At 39.2% G+C, this 19,736-nt stretch overlaps 1 protein-coding gene across 2 annotated transcripts in view; it reads left to right on the top strand.

Moving 5' to 3' along the window:
• cdh18a (cadherin 18, type 2a) overlaps window positions 1-19,736 on the top strand; it is a 164,760-nt gene that overhangs the window by 31,552 nt on the left and 113,472 nt on the right. For both annotated transcript variants that reach the window (XM_049478517.1, XM_049478518.1), the window contains exon 2: window positions 18,195-18,732. In XM_049478517.1, coding sequence (XP_049334474.1) covers window positions 18,433-18,732 — 300 coding nt within the window. In that variant the 5' untranslated portion in view covers window positions 18,195-18,432. The remainder of the gene's footprint in view (window positions 1-18,194; window positions 18,733-19,736) is intronic.

The following is a 19,736-nucleotide window of genomic DNA, read 5'->3' as shown; positions in this document are numbered from 1 at the left end:
AAATGTAACCAGACTGACTTGGCAACACAGAATATAGTAACCTGCTGTTAGGAGCTTCAACACTGAGGCCAGGCAGTTACTATTATATAACAAATATGCAAATTCCAAGAGAAGGCAGCTTTTGGAGAATGCTTACACACTGATGGTGAATGAGAAGTAGAAGAACACGCCCAATATGCAAATAGTGTGATTAACTTTGCTCCATAGACCCCGATCAAATAAAGGGTCAAACTGAGCATGTGCAGAGTAGTTGGCATGGCCTCCACTAGGATTGACTACAATATAATTTTGCCAACACAGATTATTTATTTGGACCAACTTTTAACAAGAAACTTAATAAAGTAAGTTGGGGTGATTAGTTTGCTATATTTTAGGGTGCAATTCAATATTTCTCATTTAGCTTACTTACAAATCACCTTAAGCAGAACAATTTTAAGTTTTGTTTTTTACAGTGTAATAGTGGCTTCATATGTAGGGTGAATTTTACAATGGTCCATTATTATGCCCTTATTTTAAAGGTTTAAGTCTTGTGTTACTAAATTATGCAGGACTTAATCTGAGACCTAATTGATCTAATTGGCCACTTTGCATCACACCTACCGGAAGTGAAGGTCACGGTTTGAGTAATGTCAACTTAAATCACATCACAAAAACAAGTGTTGAACATCACTGTAAAAAAAAAAAAAAAAAAATAGGCAACAACATTTTGTTCACCTGATCTGGTATTTTAAAGCAGCACTAGGTAAGATTTCCTTGATTTTGGATCTTTTTAAAGAAGTAAAATACAGTACAGCTTGAAACTCACTGCAGCGCTGCATTGAGGTGTAATAGGAGGAATAGCGGTGCTCTCGTGTCTGTGCCGGAGCTCCTCTGAGCTCAAACCAGACTCTGTAAGTTTTCCGAGGCGGCCGCGGCCAACGCTCGCGAGAACTGCGACCTGCTTTCCGACCTTTAGTTCTAACAGTTCTACAAGGACTACTGGTTCATTCTTTACAAATTAACATACAGACACTCTGGCAGAAGCTGGAAAGAGGCCGAATATGTCTGTGAAAGCCAGAAAACGAGAAAGAGAAACTAATCAGCCTGAAACATTTATTACACTCTGCAACTGTAGGGGGAGCCCACAAGCACAAAACCTCAATCCTACCTAGTGGAGCTTTAAGTCACTGAAACAAGGAAATGTAAATTAATGTGCATTTACAAACAAAACCATGTCAGGACAACATATTTTACTGTGGTATTGTGCCAACTGAATTCTTTATGTTGCCTGAACTGGCAATTTTGTGTTACATGATGCTGATTGGTTGATTAAGAGTTGGCACATGTGCACTAAGGCAATAGAATGAATGCGGGGGTTTTTCAGGGCAGCACAGCAGGGACTCTGAACATTTGTCTTTTTTTAGGCAGCTGCTGTAAGGTAAGCTAAGATATTTAAGATTTATTTTATAACTAGGTATTTATTGAAATATTGGCAAACTGGCAGCCTTAAGAAAGTTAGATAAACTCAACTTATTCTGTCTCACAGTATAACAAAAATAAAAAAGTTAAGACAACTTCACACTTTAGTTGTAATAACTTGATGTTTTAAGTTATGCTAACTTAAGTTTTCATTACCCATTACTTAACTTTTTAAAGTAAATTCAACTTATCCGGGCTTACAGTGTACATAACACTAATTAGTTAGCTAAACTACACTGTAAAAAAAAACAAAAAATTGTTCTCCTTAATGTGATTTTTAAATCAGCTGAACAAGAAATATTGAATTGCATCATAAACAGTAGCAAACTAATCACCTCAACTTACATTATTTAGTTACTTGTTAAAAAATTTACAAATTGTAGTTGAACTCTAGTTGAGGCCAAACCAACTACTCTCTACTCTGCTCTACTGCACATGCTCAGATTGACCTTTTAGTTGAACGGGGTCTATGGAGCAATTCAGCAGGGTTTTTTTTTTATCTGATGTTGGTCATGCTATTTGCATATTGGGCGTGTCCTCCCACCTCTTACTGACTCACCATCAGTGTGTAGTCATTCCCCACAGACTGCCTTCTCATGAAATTTGCATATGCATTATATTCTATCAACAGCCTGGCTGCAGTGATGAAGCCTATTTGCTGGCTATATGAATCCAGCTAGTAACATTTGCTTTATTTGTGTTATATGAAATGGATTCAAAAATTTATTTGTCCCAACTTTCTTTGTTAAATTAACTAAAATATTATATTGTACCCACTGGATGATTAAATTAATGTACACCTTTTTATTGGGACAACTTAGTTTTTCTAGTTGATCCTAAAGGAGAATCAGTGAAACTTATACAATGCACATTTTAACTTAAATCATGCCAACTAAAAACACTAATTCAATGTTTAAGTTTGTGAGAGTTAATATTTGAAGTTTCAATACATATAAAGAAAATGTATTATCTGGGCAAAAAGACTTCTAGTTGGCAAACCGCATGTGGTTTTGATCAAAACTTAAAGATCTCGAAAAATCTAGTGCAAATTTGAGTAAATTTTGAGTTTTCTCAACTTTTTTATTTTTACAGTGATGTTAAGGTGTTTCTAAGTCAATAATCCCTGCTATCAAACCAAATAATTGTAGTTAAGAAATTAAAAAAAAAAATATTGTAATTTTTTTTTTTCAGTATTGGTTTTATTTGATTCATCATGACATCCCTGCTGCCCAGCTTGGCTTGGCAATCCCAGAGATTGAATTAAAGGCCATCAATCTCTTCCACTCTCAGCTCTTCAGACTGACTGACAGGGTGAGGAGAGGACAGAGCTTCTAAAATAACCTTGCTAAGTAATTTGCGCCATGTGTGATCCGTCTGGAGGAGCGAGGAGGGGTACTAAATATCTCATGTGCACTTAGCACTTGAGCTTTCCCTCCAGGCTGGCGGAGGCAATGACGGCTTGACAGCAAGCTATCTCGCAGAAGCTGGTCTGCGTGATCTCCGGACCCCTCCCCCCGATCCACCGTTTCTGAGGGATTACAGAAACAAACCATTACCAGGGGCAGAGGCTGCTAACACCGAGCGTAGCCTCCAGGATGGACGCTGCTTTCACTGGTTTAGTACAGCAGAAAACAGCTGCCTGCGTGTGAATTTTGTTATTACAACTAAAGAGGAAAGATCTGTTTTTCTGTATTATAAAACCCCAATTTAAAAAAATAATAATAATTGTGATGCTGTGTAAAGCAGATAAACATGAACCTATTGGCACTGAGCCTAATGCCACATATGGCAGTCGACTAGGGGGGTATAAAGAGACCCCTGGCATTTAACTGTGGTGCACTGTACTGCACTGTAAACTCACAATTAGTTTGAACTCATTAACAAATAAAGCCTGTTTTATGTAAAAAAAAAAAAGGAGAAAAACAGAACTCTTCTGTTTTAAATTAGGTGAAGCACAGATCTAAGAATTAAATCTTCTGGATTTTCCATTGGCTTCTGTCACAAGTGATCATATGCATTTATATATGGTCATATATATATATATATATATATATATATATATATATATATATATATATATATATATATATATATATATGGAGATTATTGACAGGTTTTTTTGTGTGTTTTAAGCTGTAAGAGCAAGCATTATTTATTAAGTTGCTCTGTGCTGTAAGGCTGTCTAATGTCTAATTTTGCTGTTTATAGGTAAATGTTTAAGTAAAATTGTCAGTGTTGTTTTATTCTAGCAACTGCAGGCAACATTTCTCCCAAATTCCAAATGAAAATATTGTCACTAAGAGCATTTATTTGCAGAAAATGAGAAATGGCTGAAATAACAAAAAATATGCCAAGCTTTTAGACCTCAGAGTTCAGAAATCAATATTTGGGTGGAATATCCCTAGTTTTTAATCACTGTTTTCATGCAACGTGGCATGTTCGCCTCCACCAGTCTTACACACTGCTTTTGGATAACGTGGTTTGAACAGCTTGGTTTGATGGCTTGTGATCAGCCATTCCTCATAATTATATTCTTAGAATCAATTATATTATATTATATTATATTATATACTTTTTTTTAAACAAAGCAATTGACATAAAAAAAATAAAATAAAATAAATTCACTTACAGTTTAGTTACTCTTCTGGCATTGAATTCAATCAAATTCTCACAGCAATGTGAGATATGTGAGCTTGTGTTATATTGATACTTAGATATTGGAGCACACAGCACACAGAAACGAGTTCAACATGAACTTTTATCTGCAGCTGAGTGTGAGCCACGTAGTTCTATCTAGTGATTGAACCACAAAAACGCAAAGCCATTTAAGCGAGGAGCCTGCTTCACATATTTTGGCTGGAAATCAGCTGATACTGATACATAGCCAAGTGATTTTTCTTCTATCTCTAACCCTCTTATTCCATTCAAGTTGGATCAACACGAATCTCAGTCCAAGAATATTATAAAACTTGCCAGCTCTGCCTAAAATCCTTCTTTCTTTCTTTCTTTCTTTCTTTCTTTTTTTGCCCAAAAGAAACAATTATACTAGCTTGACAGTTTCAGGGAAACACCAAAAAACAGACATTCTTTGGCTGATTTGGAGCTAAATATGAAATTATTTTAACATTGAAGGAATTATACTGTAAAGGTCATCTGTTCAGTCATGGGCAATATGTACATGAATCTTTTTAAAACTGAATAACAGTGTAAAATCTAAGAATCCTAGTTTAGACCTGACTGCAGTTTATAGCTGTTCCCTAAATATCTTTATCCTTTGGCAACCATGAAAAGGTGTCAAAATGAATGAGTAAATATAACACGAATGCAGCATTGTATGAAAACCATCACAGCAGGCTTTGGAGTCCAACCTAACCCCAGCCAAGATTCCATTCATTCTGGCACTAGAATGTACAGGGGTTGGACATTAAACATGAAACTGAAACACCTGGTTTTAGACCACAATAATTTATTGTCCTGAAGGACAGTTCTGGTGGAAACAGGAGAGTTGAGGTGCACATTGAATTCTGGCGTGATTTGGACAGTTCCCCTTGTGCTGCTACCTTGTCGTGGTGGGGAACCTTGCGTGTCTCTGTGACCCGGATAGCTATACCGGCGGGGGCTCTGCCCCTAGTAGGTTCAACCATGTCGGGCAGGTACTCCAGGTAGAGGCCAGACAAAAAACAGCACCTGGTTCTCCAGGTTGGGGGTTGTGCGCAGGGCCAACAACCCCGCCACGTAAAAAAGAAAACCGTTACGGAAACTTCTACGAAATGCAATACTATTAAAGATCTTACAGTAGACCCCAGCCAACCTATTGGCATTATGACCGTTCTTGATGAAAGCCTCCAACAGGAAGTCAGGAGCGCGATGGCTAGTCTACTGGGACCCAAAACCACGATCCGCCTGGGTGCATGGAATGTCCGTACCATGTTCGACACATCCAAAACAGCTCAGGTCACGAGTGAAATGAGAAGATACAGGCTGGACATCCTAGGAATAAGTGAATGCCGATGGACCGGCTCTGGACGCCAGGTGAGGAGCGATGGCACAGTTATCCTGCACTCTGGGCACCCCGATCAACACACACGCGGCGTGGCACTCATAGATTCAAAAGAGAAGGCCAACACCCTGCTGGACTGGGAACCCCTCGGCGACAGGCTGATCAGAGCCCGCTTCAACTCCATGCACTGTAAGCTCACCATCATTCAGTGCTATGCACCAACCAATGAAGCAAATGAGGAGGAAAAAGACCAGTGGTATGAAAAGCTACAGCAGACAGTCTTTAAAGTTCCCCAACATGACATGTTAGTGATCATGGGTGACATCAATGCCAAAGTGGGAGCTGATAACACTGTGACTGTGAGAGAGCCATGGGGAAGCACGGGTGCGGTGTGATGAACGATAATGGTGAGCGACTTGTTGACTTCTGCATGACCAATAACTACGTCATTGGTGGCACCATCTTTCCACACAAAACTATCCACAAACTCACATGGAAGTCACCTGATGGTTCCACCATCAACCAGATCGATCACATCCTGATCAACGGAAAGTGGCGCAGGTCTCTTCAAGATGTTCGAGTTTACCGTGGAGCCGATGTGAACAGTGACCACTACCTTTTAACAGCCATCATCAAGCTGAAATTAAGGAAAGCGCAAAAGCGGAGTCAACATAGGAAACATCTTGACGTAACCAAATTAAGATGCCCCAAGACCAACAAAGAGTTCTGCCTGGAACTGAAGAACAGCTTGTGTTCTCACTAAATCTGTAGACGAAGACTTGAACACACAAGACAAGTGGGAGAACATCAAAAAGTCTTACGTAGGGGCAGCCACCAAAGTCCTGGGCTACAGAAAGAGAGGGAACAAAGAATGGCTAACACCTGGCACCTGGCAAAGAATTGAAGAAAGAAAACAGCTGAAAGCAAAGATGCTTAGCACAAAATCACCCAGGCTCCATGAGCAGGTCCAGAAAGCCTACAAGGATAAGGACAGAGAGGTAAAGAAGAGTGCAAGGAGTGACAAAAGGGCTTTTGTTGAGGACCTAGCAGAGAAAGCTGAGTGTGCAGCTGCACGGGGTGAGTTGAGCACAATTCATAAGATCACCAAGCAACTCTCGGGCAAGTACACCAGCCAGTCGGCCCCTGTTAAAGATAAACAAGGTAACATCCTCACCACTGAGAGTGACCAGATCCTGAGATTGAGCATTACCGCGAGGTACTCAACTGCCCTGAGCCAGAGGATCCTGCTAACCCCTCACCAGCGGAACGTGTCTTTGACATCGAGACCACCCCCCCAAGTAAGGAAGAGGTCAAACTTGCCATCAAAGCCTTGAAAAATGGGAAGGCCGCCGGCATAGACTCTGTTCATGCAGAAATGCTTAAAGCCGACCTCAATACCTCAGTCAACGTGTTTACTGATCTCTTTAAAGACATCTGGGAGAAGGAAGTAATACCCCAAGACTGGGACAAGGGCCTGATCGTCAAACTCCCCAAGAAAGGAAACCCCCAAAATTGTGACAACTGGAGGGGCATCACGCTGCTATCAGTACCATCTAAGGTCTTCTGTAGGATTTTACTCGCAAGAATCGAGTCCGCTATTGATCAAGATTTACGGCAGGAACAAGCAGGGTTCAGGAGAGGAAGGGGTTGTATAGACCAGATCTTCGCTCTGAGGAACATCATCGAGCAGAGTGTAGAATGGAACACTCCCCTATACATCAACTTCATCGATTTCCGCAAAGCCTTTGACAGCCTACATCGTGACACCCTGTGGAAGATTGTTAGGGCCTATGGAGTTCCTCCGAAACTGGTCACTCTCATAGGGACATTCTACCGTCACTTTGAATGCAGCGTCATTGTTAGTGGTGAGCCATCTACATGGTTCACTGTGGAGTCAGGTGTGCGGCAAGGGTGCACTATTTCACCCATTCTCTTCCTGATTGCCATAGACTGGGTTATGCGGAATACAACTGACAGACCCAGGGGTATTCAGTGGACTTTGTTCTCCCAACTGGAAGATCTAGACTTTGCCGATGATCTTGCCGTCCTTGCATCAAAGTACATTCATCTGCAGGAGAAAACTGATAGACTAAACAAATTTGCCCAACAGGTAGGACTGAACATCAATACGTCCAAAACCCAAGTGATGTGCATAAATGCCACTCCAGACGCACCAATCACAGTGAATGGGCAGGCTCTCGATTATGTGGAGGACTTTACCTATCTGGGAAGTCTTGTCAGTAAGGACAATTCTGCACAAAAAGACATTAGAGCAAGACTCGGTAAGGCACAGGGTGCTTTTGCTAGTCTAGACAAAATCTGGAAGTCTAAGCAATATAGCTTAAGAACAAAGGTCCGACTTTACAACAGTAATGTGAAATCTGTATTGTTGTACGGTTCGGAGTGTTGGCGAGTAACATCAAATGACATGAAAAAAGTCGAAGCCTTCCACAATGGCTGCCTCAGGAAACTCTGTCAAATCTTCTGGCCTGAAAAAGTATCCAATGCACATCTATATAAGAAGACCAAATGCAACAGTGTGGTGCTACAGATCAAACGCAGCCGATTCCAATGGCTTGGGCATGTTCTCAGGATGGACCAAGACCACATTCCCAAGATCGCACTACGATGGACTCCACCGGGGAAGAGGAAGCAAGGCCGGCCCAAGAACACCTGGCGGCGTACGGTGACAGCTGAGCTAAAGGAGATGAATCTAACCTGGTGCAGGTCCAGATGGAGGCAGATCGTCGAAGCCTTATGTCCCATCTGGGACGAAGAGGATTAAGAAGAAGAAGAAGTGATTTGGACAGCCGTGGTTTTACATTTTTTTTAGATACAATCCGGGTTAGCACACAAACATCCCTTTCAGACAGCTTCCTCTTACAGTACCGTGGCTCTTGATACATCACAAAGACTTGCTGTCTTGGTCACAGAAGCACAAGCAAGACGTGCACCAACAATTTGTCCTCTTTTGAACTCTGGTATGTCACCCATAATTTTCGTTGTGTAGCACTGCAATATTTAGAGCAGAACTGTGCTCTTACCCTGCTAATTGAACCTTTACACTCTTCATGCTCTTACTGGTGCAATGTGCAATTAATGAAGATTGGACACCAGGCTGCTCCAATTTAGCCATGAAACCTCCCACACTAAAATGATGACAGGTGTTTCAGTTTCATTGTCCGACCCCTGTAGTTACTAGAGAATAAATAGCAGGATCTTTAAAAAAAAAAAAAAAAAAAAAAAAAAATATATATATATATATATATATATATATATATATATATATATATATATATATATATATATATGTATGTATATATATGTATAATTTGTATGCTGATAGGTGTGCCCGTGTTTCTAAGAAGCTCAGAAACTCTTCAAATCGTGTGACGAATCAAGACTGCTGAAGAAAAAAAAAGAAAAAAAAAAAACAATAAATGAAAGCAGAGTGCTCTTTCAGAAAAGAGATGTGACGCTATTCCTGCGAGATTAAATTTGCTTTCATAAGTCACGCTTGCATCTTTCTCACAAACACAGGATCCTCGTGGTCTCTGAACGTTCAGCTGTCAGTTTATGCAGCACGATGTTTATTCCACCCGTATAAAAGTCGGGCACATGGGACGTTGCCTCATTGTTGCCGGGAACATTTCTGAGCACACTCTGAAATCATATTCATGTACTGATATGTAAATATATCTAGAAATGCTGATGGAGTTTTGGGAAAGTGAAGGTGACCAGGGTGGTTGTTTATGTGGTCTGAGCCCATAGAACTTCTGGCCAAAATTATAATCTAATGCACAATAGAAGCAATAGAAAGAATATGTGTAATGCTTTTAGACTCTGGAAAGATGCTTACAGATATGAAAATATGTTAGAAATTTAGAAATATAACAAAGTCTAGGCCTAAAAGGCTAAGAAAACATCCAAATGTTGAGCACAAGAAGAATCTAAAAAAAAAAGGAACAAAGCAGAGGCCTAAACTGTACAAACCAGAGCAGCAGTACTGCAATGGCATGATAGTTGGCAATACTTCGCAAAGATATTGGTGACAGTGATTCTAATAGTCTAACAATAAGAAGTATAAAAATGACACGAATGTTTTGAAGATGAAGATGACTAAGGTTGTTTATGTGGTCAGAACATATAGATTCCATAAACAATCCAACTTACGTAAAACTTCTGGCCAAAGTCGTAATCTAATGCACAATAGAAGCAATAGAAAGAATATGTCTGATGCTTGAGACTCGTGGGAAGATGCTTGCAAATATGAAAGGTTGTTAGACATTTAGAAATATAACAAAATCTAGGCCTAAAAGGGTAAGAACATCCAAGTGTCAAGCAAAAGAAGAAAAAAAAAACTGGAAAAAAAAGGAACAAAGCAGAGGCCTAAACTGTAAAAACCAGAGCAGCAATACTACAAATGGCAAACACAATCAAGGAAGATCAGTACGCAGTTGGCAATACTTCGCAAAGATATTGGTGACAGTTATCCTTTTTTTACGTTTTGCAGACAACAAATGTAACAAACAGAGTGTAACAACAAAACTGACAATGTTTTCTTATCTTTTTAAATCCCATCCCACCCCACCCACATCCAACCCACTACATCCAGTTCACCTCACCCATCACTATCCCTTCCCACCCAACCAACCACCACACATTTAGCACAGTATATACATAAAACAAAGTCTATTAATAGAAAGTGATCATGATAAGATAGGAATTTTCACATCTTTAATTACATTTAGCCATTTCCTCATTATATCTGAATTTGCTCTATTGACTCTAGCAGAAGATATTTCAAAGTAAAGAATATCTAAAAATGAAAGCCAACCAGACGTTCTGTACTCTCTTTGGCATAGGAAAAGTAGAACTATCAAGTAAAAGATGCAGAGACAGGCTTATTGGACAATTGGTGTCAGTTAATGAAGAAAGAATTCTAATTGCCTTAGTTCAGAATGTTGATACTTCTACTAAAGTTGTATTATTACAGAAAGTACAGTAGGGATGGGTGGCTAATCCTATCAGGTATCTTTTCCGTGGGGTTATATACATTTTATGACACATTTTGAAATGTATAAACTGCACTGTAAACCCAGAAGTTGTTTGACATCAAATAAATTAAGTCTGTTTTACATAAAATTTGACATTTCTAAACAATACTCAACTATTTTGAGTTAGTTGAACATTTGTGGACACATGTACACTTAAACTGAGATCTTTGAGTTGAATCAACTTATAATAACTGAGTTTAGTCTTTAGCCATTAACAGCTTCTTTTCCATTGGCTTCTGTCACAATCTATTTGCATACTGGGTGTGTCCAACAGTTTCTGACTAACACTCACCATCAGTGTGTAGTGATTCCCCCGGGGCTACCTTAGGTAAACTTGTAAATCACATGTTACAGTTAAATACGAGCTGCAGTAGCTCTGTGTTCTCGCTGTGCTCTCAGTACTTTTAATTCTTTACTGTTTTCGTTCATCATTTTTTCTATGAGTATTTAAAAAATAGTTGAATAAAATTGGAAAGAAGACTAAATACAAGTTAAGGAAAATATATTTTTAAATATATATATATATATATATATATATATATATATATATATATATATATATATATATATATATATATATATATATATATATATATATGTGTATTTGTTAAGTTCACTGTACTGAAAAATTATATTACATGAACTTAAAATGTATTAGGTAATCGGTTACAACAAAAGTTTGGAGTTTAGTCAACTTATTGGGTAGGGGTGTGACGAGGCACGATATTGGGTTCACGAGAACGAGACGAGATTTAAAAAAAATTTAAAAGAAATTTAAAGAAAACCTCAAAAATGAAAAATGGCTTGAAAACTAGAGTTTTATTTGACTAAATCATATAACGCAAACTTAACAGACTGGTTTCTCTCACACATTGATTCTATAAGAAATAGAAATAAGAATAAAAAATAAGAATAAAAAATATAAATAAAACTTTTTGTGTTTTTTCTCCTAAATCTCTTGTAATTTAACTATGTATAACCATAACCAGTCATATTAAGATTATGCTTGAAGTGCAAACAGAGACAGAACATTTTTTTAATACAGTACAGAGCTAAGGGATTAGTACACCTACCTATGAAACAGTCACGTGTAGGATTTACTTTACAGTATTTATATATGGTTTGTGTCTTGTTGGTCACTCTGTTACTTTTTATTGTTTCCACTGGAGCCAAAATGCAGCCAGACATACAATTTAAAAGAGGGGGTATGCAGCCTATGCGATGCATAGGGGCGCTGCACTAAAGGGGGCGCCAAATGAAAGCCCCAATACATTTTCTCTCAGGAGAAACAGCCAATCAGCTTGCTGCTTTTGCGGAGCACGGTGGGCTAGTAATGACAGAACGTATCTCCTCCCCCCCTCCTCTCCCCTGGGGGCGCTGATGCTACGTTTGCTTACACCACAAACAGTACTGCTGTGTTGCCAGATCCCGCTTAAAAAGTCCACACTAAACTATTTTTTTAATTATCGGGTTTTACAGTGTGGAGGTGACAGTGATTCTAAAAATCGAAATATACGATGCATAAAAATGATACAAATGTTTTGACTATGAAGATGACTAGCGTTGTTTATGAGTTCAGAACACATAAAATCCATAGACAACCCTGCCTAAGTAAAATTGAAACTTGAAAATCCTTTTTTTGGGCCAAAATCACAATTAATAATAATGCACAATAGAACTTTGACAGAATACTTGTGATGCTTGATAATCTGGTCAGATGCTTGCAGATATGAAAGGTTTTTAGGTGTTTAAAAACAAAACAAAAACATTTTTACACTCTAAAAATAGATTTAGTGTATAGTCAAAATAACTAATATTATTAAGTGGAGTGAACTTACCGGCCAGAGCAACTCAATAAAATGAGTTCAGAGAACTTCAACCTGAAAACTTAAAAATGATTGTTGATTGTTTGAACCAACTTTTATTATACTACACGTGTCAATGCTCTTTCTACAGTGTTGGTTCAAACAGCTTTCCTATAGGCTCCTGGCGCCATATATTTGCATATTGGGTGTGGCCTCTCCCTTACTTACCATCTTTGTGTTGTCTGTTGCCCAAAGCTACCTTATCCTAGGCATGTGTTAGTGTAAAATGTGTGTTGAGTGATTGATCTCGGTGTTGTCGGCTGAAAGAGCAAATTTGCTTTGTTCTGTATTCTCTTTTTTGCTGCCCCAGTATTATGCTGTTAATATTGGCAGTTCTATGGAAATAAGTATGTTGAGAATATATATATATATATTAAATTGTTAAATTAACTAAGATTTCTAAGCCAATAATACTTGAAAAAGAACTGTTGAGCTAACTTAACTATAGTTGTTTGAGGCAAGTTAAGTTGAATAAAAGTCAAGGCAAAAAAAAATGTTGAGCCAATAAATATTTTTTGTCAGTGTAAGAACCTCCAAGTGTCAAGCATAAGAACAATCTGATGAATGAACAAAGCAGACGTGGACAAGACATAAGCCATAAAGAATTTTATGGAAAAGCAGTATGAAATTCATTGACTTAATTCACTTGAATGAATGAAGTGATTGTAACTTAAATATTAAAATAATTATTTGAGATTCACATTCAGATCATTTGTATAAGATCAGTTTGTGGGTGTAGTTTGAGTTAAGGTGGATTGATTCAGTAGAGTTACTCTGACAGCAAAGATTAATGACAGTAAAATATGGCCAAACTTTAGGGTGTGTCTTATGTTTGTGTAGTGCAGCATTAATGAGTAAAACACCTTTCCTATTGGCTCCTGCGCCCAATTATTTGCATACTGGGTGCCACTCTCACCTTTACTCACCATCCCTGAGCAGCTATTCCCCCCAGACTACCTTCCCTTGTGCGTTATTCTTTAGTATGTAATAAGATTTAAATGTCTGTTTCCAGTGTTTAAGGCTGTAAGAGCAAGTTAATCTTTTTTTTTCTGTTGTGGAGTGTGAGTGAGGATATGTTTGCTAAATATACAACATATATACAATATATAACAGTCACACAAAGTTGCAAGTTCAATACCTGTTATATGTTTTATTTTGAGTCTTATGTCAGTAAGATGTGTTTCCTGTTCTGGGCTTTATTTTTTTAAATCAGAACTTTTAATCCAGATATCAGTCCTGGATTTGTTTTTTTGCTGAAATTTAAAGCAACAGTTCATGTATTTGATATACATAAATCGACATAAATGAAATACAGTTAACTTAATTCCCTTAAGTAGTCTTAATACTTAGTTCAGTGTTTATTTATGATCAAATCATTTAAGCTATTAAAACTTAAACGATTTAGGTTGTCTCGCTTTACCTTTAGGTTAAGTAGCATTAATGCAAACTGTTAATTTAAAAAAAACAAATAGTCAGATAATTAGGTTGAGCTGACTTAAGGTATCTGTGTTTATTCAACGTGTTAAATTGATTTAGAAAACCTTAATTCAATTATGTGTTACCAATTGAACCAATTCATTTAAGTTGGTTCAACAATTCTGCTTTTCAGCGCAATAAGCATACGTGTTGGCAATACTTTGCAAAGATAGAGATAAACTGAAGTTGACTGCAAACAGGTGACAGTGATTTTAAAATTATAATGAGTATAAAAATGACTCAAATGATTTTGCAGATTTTTTTTTTTTTTTTTTTAATGCAGTAAGTCATTCATTAAAGACTCAGAGTCAGGAGATGCACATAGGACAAGTGAAATGTTAACGTTGTCCAATCCCAGTCATTGGAAGGATTCAGAACAAACAAGATGGTGATTAGTAACAAATGAAATCAAAGGGGGAAATTAGGAAAAAAAGTGGTGTTTTGAGTAGCATTTAGGTGGATGTTTTAGAACGAATGATGTGGTGATTCGGTTCAATCACAGTAAGGGAAATTCTGTATCAGAAAAAATATCAGATGTTAGGACCAATTGCTGCTGATAGGTCGGTCTCAAAACAAACCAGCTGGTGATAAAGACCAATCACAGTTGACGCAGGTGACAATTAAGCCAACAGTAATCAGCTGAAGGGTTCAGAACAGACAAGTTGGTTATTAAATACAAACGTAGTATCGGTGAGGCTTCAGAGCACATAAGGTAGTGAATGGCACCAATCACAGTTGGGCGGGGGGTTCTTAAAACAAACTAGACTGTCATTAGGGCCACTCACTGTCAGGGAGACTAATAATGTGTTGATTAGTATACGTGATTATGCTTTGATCCACTTGATGATACAACCATGCAATTTGCATGATGATAATTGGTAGGCCATGAGGTTCTGCTGCTCCTTAAACCTTTTACATAAGCCAAAACCTCAGTTTCTTACTCTGATAACAATAGCTGTAGTCTAAAAATAGAGCCCTGTGGGACTCCATATCATATTGTAGACTTGAATAGTTCCATTGTTTCTATTAATTAAAAGGATTCATAAGTTAGAATTTATTAAAAATGATATTTAGCAATTTTCCAAAAGGAAAATATCATGTGATTTCTACGCAGCAGAGGAAGCAGAGGAAACTGACCTGCTCATTCACGCTGTAAAAGTTCTGTAAATGTTATTGTATGTTCTATTCTGCTTATTGTTGATGTAAACCTTTGGTTTGCTCACTACATCGCAATTGTGTGTGTGTGTGTGTGTTTAACAAGCAAAGGTATGCGCACATTGTGCATAGCTAAGATAGGTAAAAAAAACATCTGATGGGTGACTGTTGTCAGGGTTTAAATTAGTCAGTAGTGCACCTGTGTTTTCCACTGTCAAGATAGCAATATGCCAGAAATATACCTAAACACACACCTTACTTCCATACCTCCAAGCCCATAAGTGTAGATTTATTCCTAAACTATTTTAACAGAGTGAGTGCAAGACTTGAAAATAGACTGCTGACTGGGTGTAAGATAGCAATGAACATTGAGGCATGCCTTGCGCAGTGTCTATGATGCGCACCCTTTTCAAATCTGACAACTGCAAAATGCAAAATATATATAATTAAGTAAACAGATGTTTAATCATCAACGCCAATTTCTCACCAAGAAGTACACTACTCAATTGTAACCACTGAAATGTTGCCTTTTCTTAATAAAGCAGTGGGGGAAGCACTTCCACGCCCTCGTGTGGCAACAGCAAGTGTCTAATCAGATGTAACACAGTATTTCTAAACTTCTGTTTAAAAGGTAAAAGTAGCAGGGGAGCCGAGTGGTCCAGCAGCCTAGAGCACTGCCACTATGATCATGGGATCGCGGATTCGTTTCATGCAGCTTGCCATCAGCTGCCGGAGCCCTGAGAAAGCACGATTGTCCTTGCTCTCTTTCCCTCATCACTTCTATAGGGTGAAGTCAATCAAGAAGGCATCTGTGAGCTGATGTATTGAAACCGAGTCTCTGCGCTTTCCTCCGAGCGCGCTGTGATGCTGCTCGGCAATTCTAAACCAGCAGCAGCATTTCAAAAAGTGGTGCTAGTGCTAGTGACATGTGCTGGTCTTCACCCTCCTTGTGTTGTGGCATCACTAGTGAAAGGGGGGTATACAGCTGACTAGCATTAGAATTGGTGGGATAATTGGTTAAGCTAAATTGTGTGAAAACTGGGAGAAAATTTAGGTTAAAAAAGGTTAAAGAAGCAGAAGTCAGACACTGAACACACTAAATGTATCTTGTTTGATTGATTTGGTTTAAGGAGAGAAATGTGCAGATTTGATTTTGTGTCAGACTATGACTGAAACAACGTAATAAAAAAAAAGTCAATCCGAGAAACACGGCACCTGGCTGGCCTTCTGAATCAGAGGAACATACAGGCTATTAAAAGTACATGAAACGACACAATAGGTGCATTTTCCCGGCTCCCTGTTGGTAAACAGAGCTCTACTCCCGCAGTGTTGATTGTTGAGTGCGGATTCATCGTTTCCCAAGCCATTCATCCTGAATGTCCTTTTTTTTGTCTCTGTCATTACGCCCTTCGCCCTGTCAAGGGGGAGGGAGAGGCTTCTGAGCTGAGTGCCAGTCGTCCCCAGCCGAGATGAACAGAACTGAGAGCGAGGCAGTCGCCAAACTATGGGTCTTCTAAGGGACGTGGACCCAAAATTGCACAGCATTCAGTCTCCCAACTGTTTTTAAGCCGTTCACGCCCCACTTGCCATGCTGCGCTGTCACTATAGTGGAGCTCTGCCAGATATGATCCCTGCTATTATACTGGAACAGCTGTTCCATCAAAAATGTATTAGATATTTTACTGGATGGCTAACCAGCAGCAGATTATTTGGGTCTCACTTGAAATGATTCAGAGGAGTGTCCCCTTGTCATGCGCTGCTTTCTCATCGCTGTAAAATGAATATATAAGCTGGAATCTTTAGTTTTTTTTTGTCAACTTTGTTTGGAAACACTTTTCTTGCTAAACAAAAAGGAAAAAATCACAGCCTTTGTTAGTTGATTGGTTAAGGTTTTGACTAGCATAGGTTATTCCCTTTGGTTTTCTTTGGATGTTGGAGGATGGTTTGGCCGGAGTTCTAGCATGACCAACTTGGCTACATTTCTTAAATAGCCATTAAAAGCTAAAACATAAAACATACTAGTACTGCTTAAAATTGTATAAACATTTTATAACTTTTAAAAAACTATTTTATTGGGGTCATTTCTGCCTCTGCAGTGCCCTCTCAGGTTCTTTCTTTTGGTAAGCAAATCAGACAATCAAAATAATACCACCCCCCTGCTGACGTCTGGGTCTGGGTCTTAATGCTCTCAAGGTGCTTTTCCACCGGCATGGTGCCAGTGCTGGCGCCAGGTTCCTGAACGGTTCTTTGTGTTTCCACCTCAAAATCACAGGTTCTCGGCCAGAAAAGCCGGTTCCTTTCTGGCCCCACAATCTTGCTGGTTTGGAACCAGTGAACCTGTGACGCAAGCGGCCAAAGGGCGGGGCATTGAAGCGTCTCCGGGGCAAAATTGTTTACAAACCGCACCTTCATTCACAGCTAAGAGCAGCAGAAGCAGCTAAATGAATGAAAATGAATCAACAGTCGTCCACCGAGGATAGCAGCACAATTTCCAGAAGGAGCTCGGGTTCTGCCATGTTGTTTTCAAATCGTCCCCCGACTTCTGTTTACGCCCATATTGACATAGTGAGTGACTCCTTAAAGCAGTGGAAACCCGGGCGATTTTTAAAAGGTTCGCAGGTCTGCAGGAACCGGCTCTGGTTCCAGCACTTTGTTGGTGGAAAAGAGGTATCAGAGGCACCCAAATTTGAAACAGTAGGACTCAAACAATATCAAAAGGCTCAAAAATCCAGCTTTGTTCAAAGAAGTTTTATTGGCCAACTAACTTGAAGACCAGAAAACAAACCCAAACCCCAGGTTAACCAGACTATTTATTGTCAGATGGATAGGTCCCTTGGCAAGCTGCATAATTGGGATTAGAACCAGCTATGATCTCCTGATCATGGTGGTAGTGCTTTAGAAAGCTGGACCATTCTGCGTCCCCGTTATTTATGCTGTACTGTTACAGACTAAACAATATAATAAATTGTTATTAATTTCCCCAAAAAGTGCACCAAGTAAAATAAATAGTTGTCTTATTACTGGGTAATAAGGTGTGTTTGTGTATTAAATGAATACAATGAATTATGATTAATAACTGAAAAATAAGAGGGTTTATAAGAGAGTTGAGAGGGTTCATATCTTTATTTTGGCTGGGTTTCAGTTTCCTCCAGCGGTAAACAGACGTTCTCTCTCTTTTCACAGATGTTTTATGGCTGTTTTCCCTTGCCTCTGGTGAGTCCCCGGTGGAAGTCTTCTCTGAGTCGAGTCTTCTCACCCCCTCCCCTCGCTGCCGTGGCTCCAGGATGTGAATGCTCCTCTCCGGCTCTCTCTGGACGGCTCGTTTTAAATCATGAACTCGCAGCGTGCTGAGCTGGGCGGCCGGGCCTGACCTGCGATCGGAGGCGCCTGCGGTTGGCACGCCCGCGGGTCACTCTTTAACATGAGAGCGGCCGGCGGCGGCGCAGCCTGCCTGAGCTCCCTGCTGCTGCTGCTGTGCCTCTTCGCGCTCCAGGCGGGTCTCGGGACCCTGTCTCCGGCTGGTCCCGCCCTAATCCCGCGCTCCCACAACCTGACCAAACCCACTGAGGGTTCTGTACGGACAGCACGGGCCCGCAACTTGACAAGACACCCCCCTGAGGGAGAGAAGGACCCCCATCACCGGCCCAAGAGGGGCTGGGTGTGGAATCAGTTTTTCGTTTTGGAAGAGCACATCGGACCTGAAGCACAACATGTCGGAAAGGTAGGTGACGGATCTGTAAATACTAGTCTATACACTGCATAAAAAGAAATTACTGAGAAAACTCTTTTTTTTATTTGTTTAACCAACTTATGCTTGCTTGTTGACTATAAACACAAAAAACACAGAATAAAGGTGACTTGCCTTTACAGCCTGTAAACAGCGAGGCATCACAATCAACACCTATACAACTTTATCACACGACTAGGATAAGGTAGCTTTGGGCAACAGACAACACAAAGATGATAAGTAAGGGAGAAGCTACAGCCAATATGCAAATATATGGTCCCAGGAGCATTATGGGAAGGCTGTACGACCCTTCACTGTAGAAAGAGCTTTGACACGTATAGTAACTCAAATGATTTAAGTCTGTTTTACATAAAATTGGAGATTTCTAAACAATACTCAACTATTCTGAGTTAGTTGAACATTAGTGGGCACATATACTGTACTATTCAAACTGAGATCTTTGAGTTGAACCAACTTATAATAACTGAGTTTAGTCTGTTGCCATTGGCAGCTTCTTTTCCATTGGCTTCTGTCACAATCTATTTGCATACTGGGTGTGTCCAACAGTTTCTGACTAACACTCCCCATCAGTGTGTAGTGATTCCCCCTGGGCTACCTTAGAAATAAACCAAGAAGTTGTAATAACTTGATGTTTTGATTTATATTAACTCAGGTTTTTATTCCCTGTTATTAAAAAAAAGAAAAAGAAAAAAAACAGTGAACTTGACTCCTCTGGTCCTAACAAAAAGTAAAAAAGGTAAATCAACTTCCCCTGTAGTTGTAATAACTTGATGTTCTAAGTTATGCTAACGTAAGTTTTTATTACCCATTACTTACCTTTTTAAGATAACCGGTTTCTAAAAAGTAAATTTAACTTATCTGGGCTTAGAGTGTACATGTGTCAATGCTCTTTCTACAGTGTTGGTTCATACAGCTTCCCCATAGGTTCTTGGCACCATATATTTGCATATTGGGTGTGGCTTCTGGCTTCCTTATCA

Source organism: Astyanax mexicanus, chromosome 4 (genome assembly GCF_023375975.1).
Source record: "Astyanax mexicanus isolate ESR-SI-001 chromosome 4, AstMex3_surface, whole genome shotgun sequence".
NCBI classification, from domain to species: domain Eukaryota; kingdom Metazoa; phylum Chordata; class Actinopteri; order Characiformes; family Acestrorhamphidae; genus Astyanax; species Astyanax mexicanus.
The sequence above is the reverse complement of the archived record's forward strand: the minus strand, read 5'-3'. Positions and strand labels throughout refer to the sequence as shown.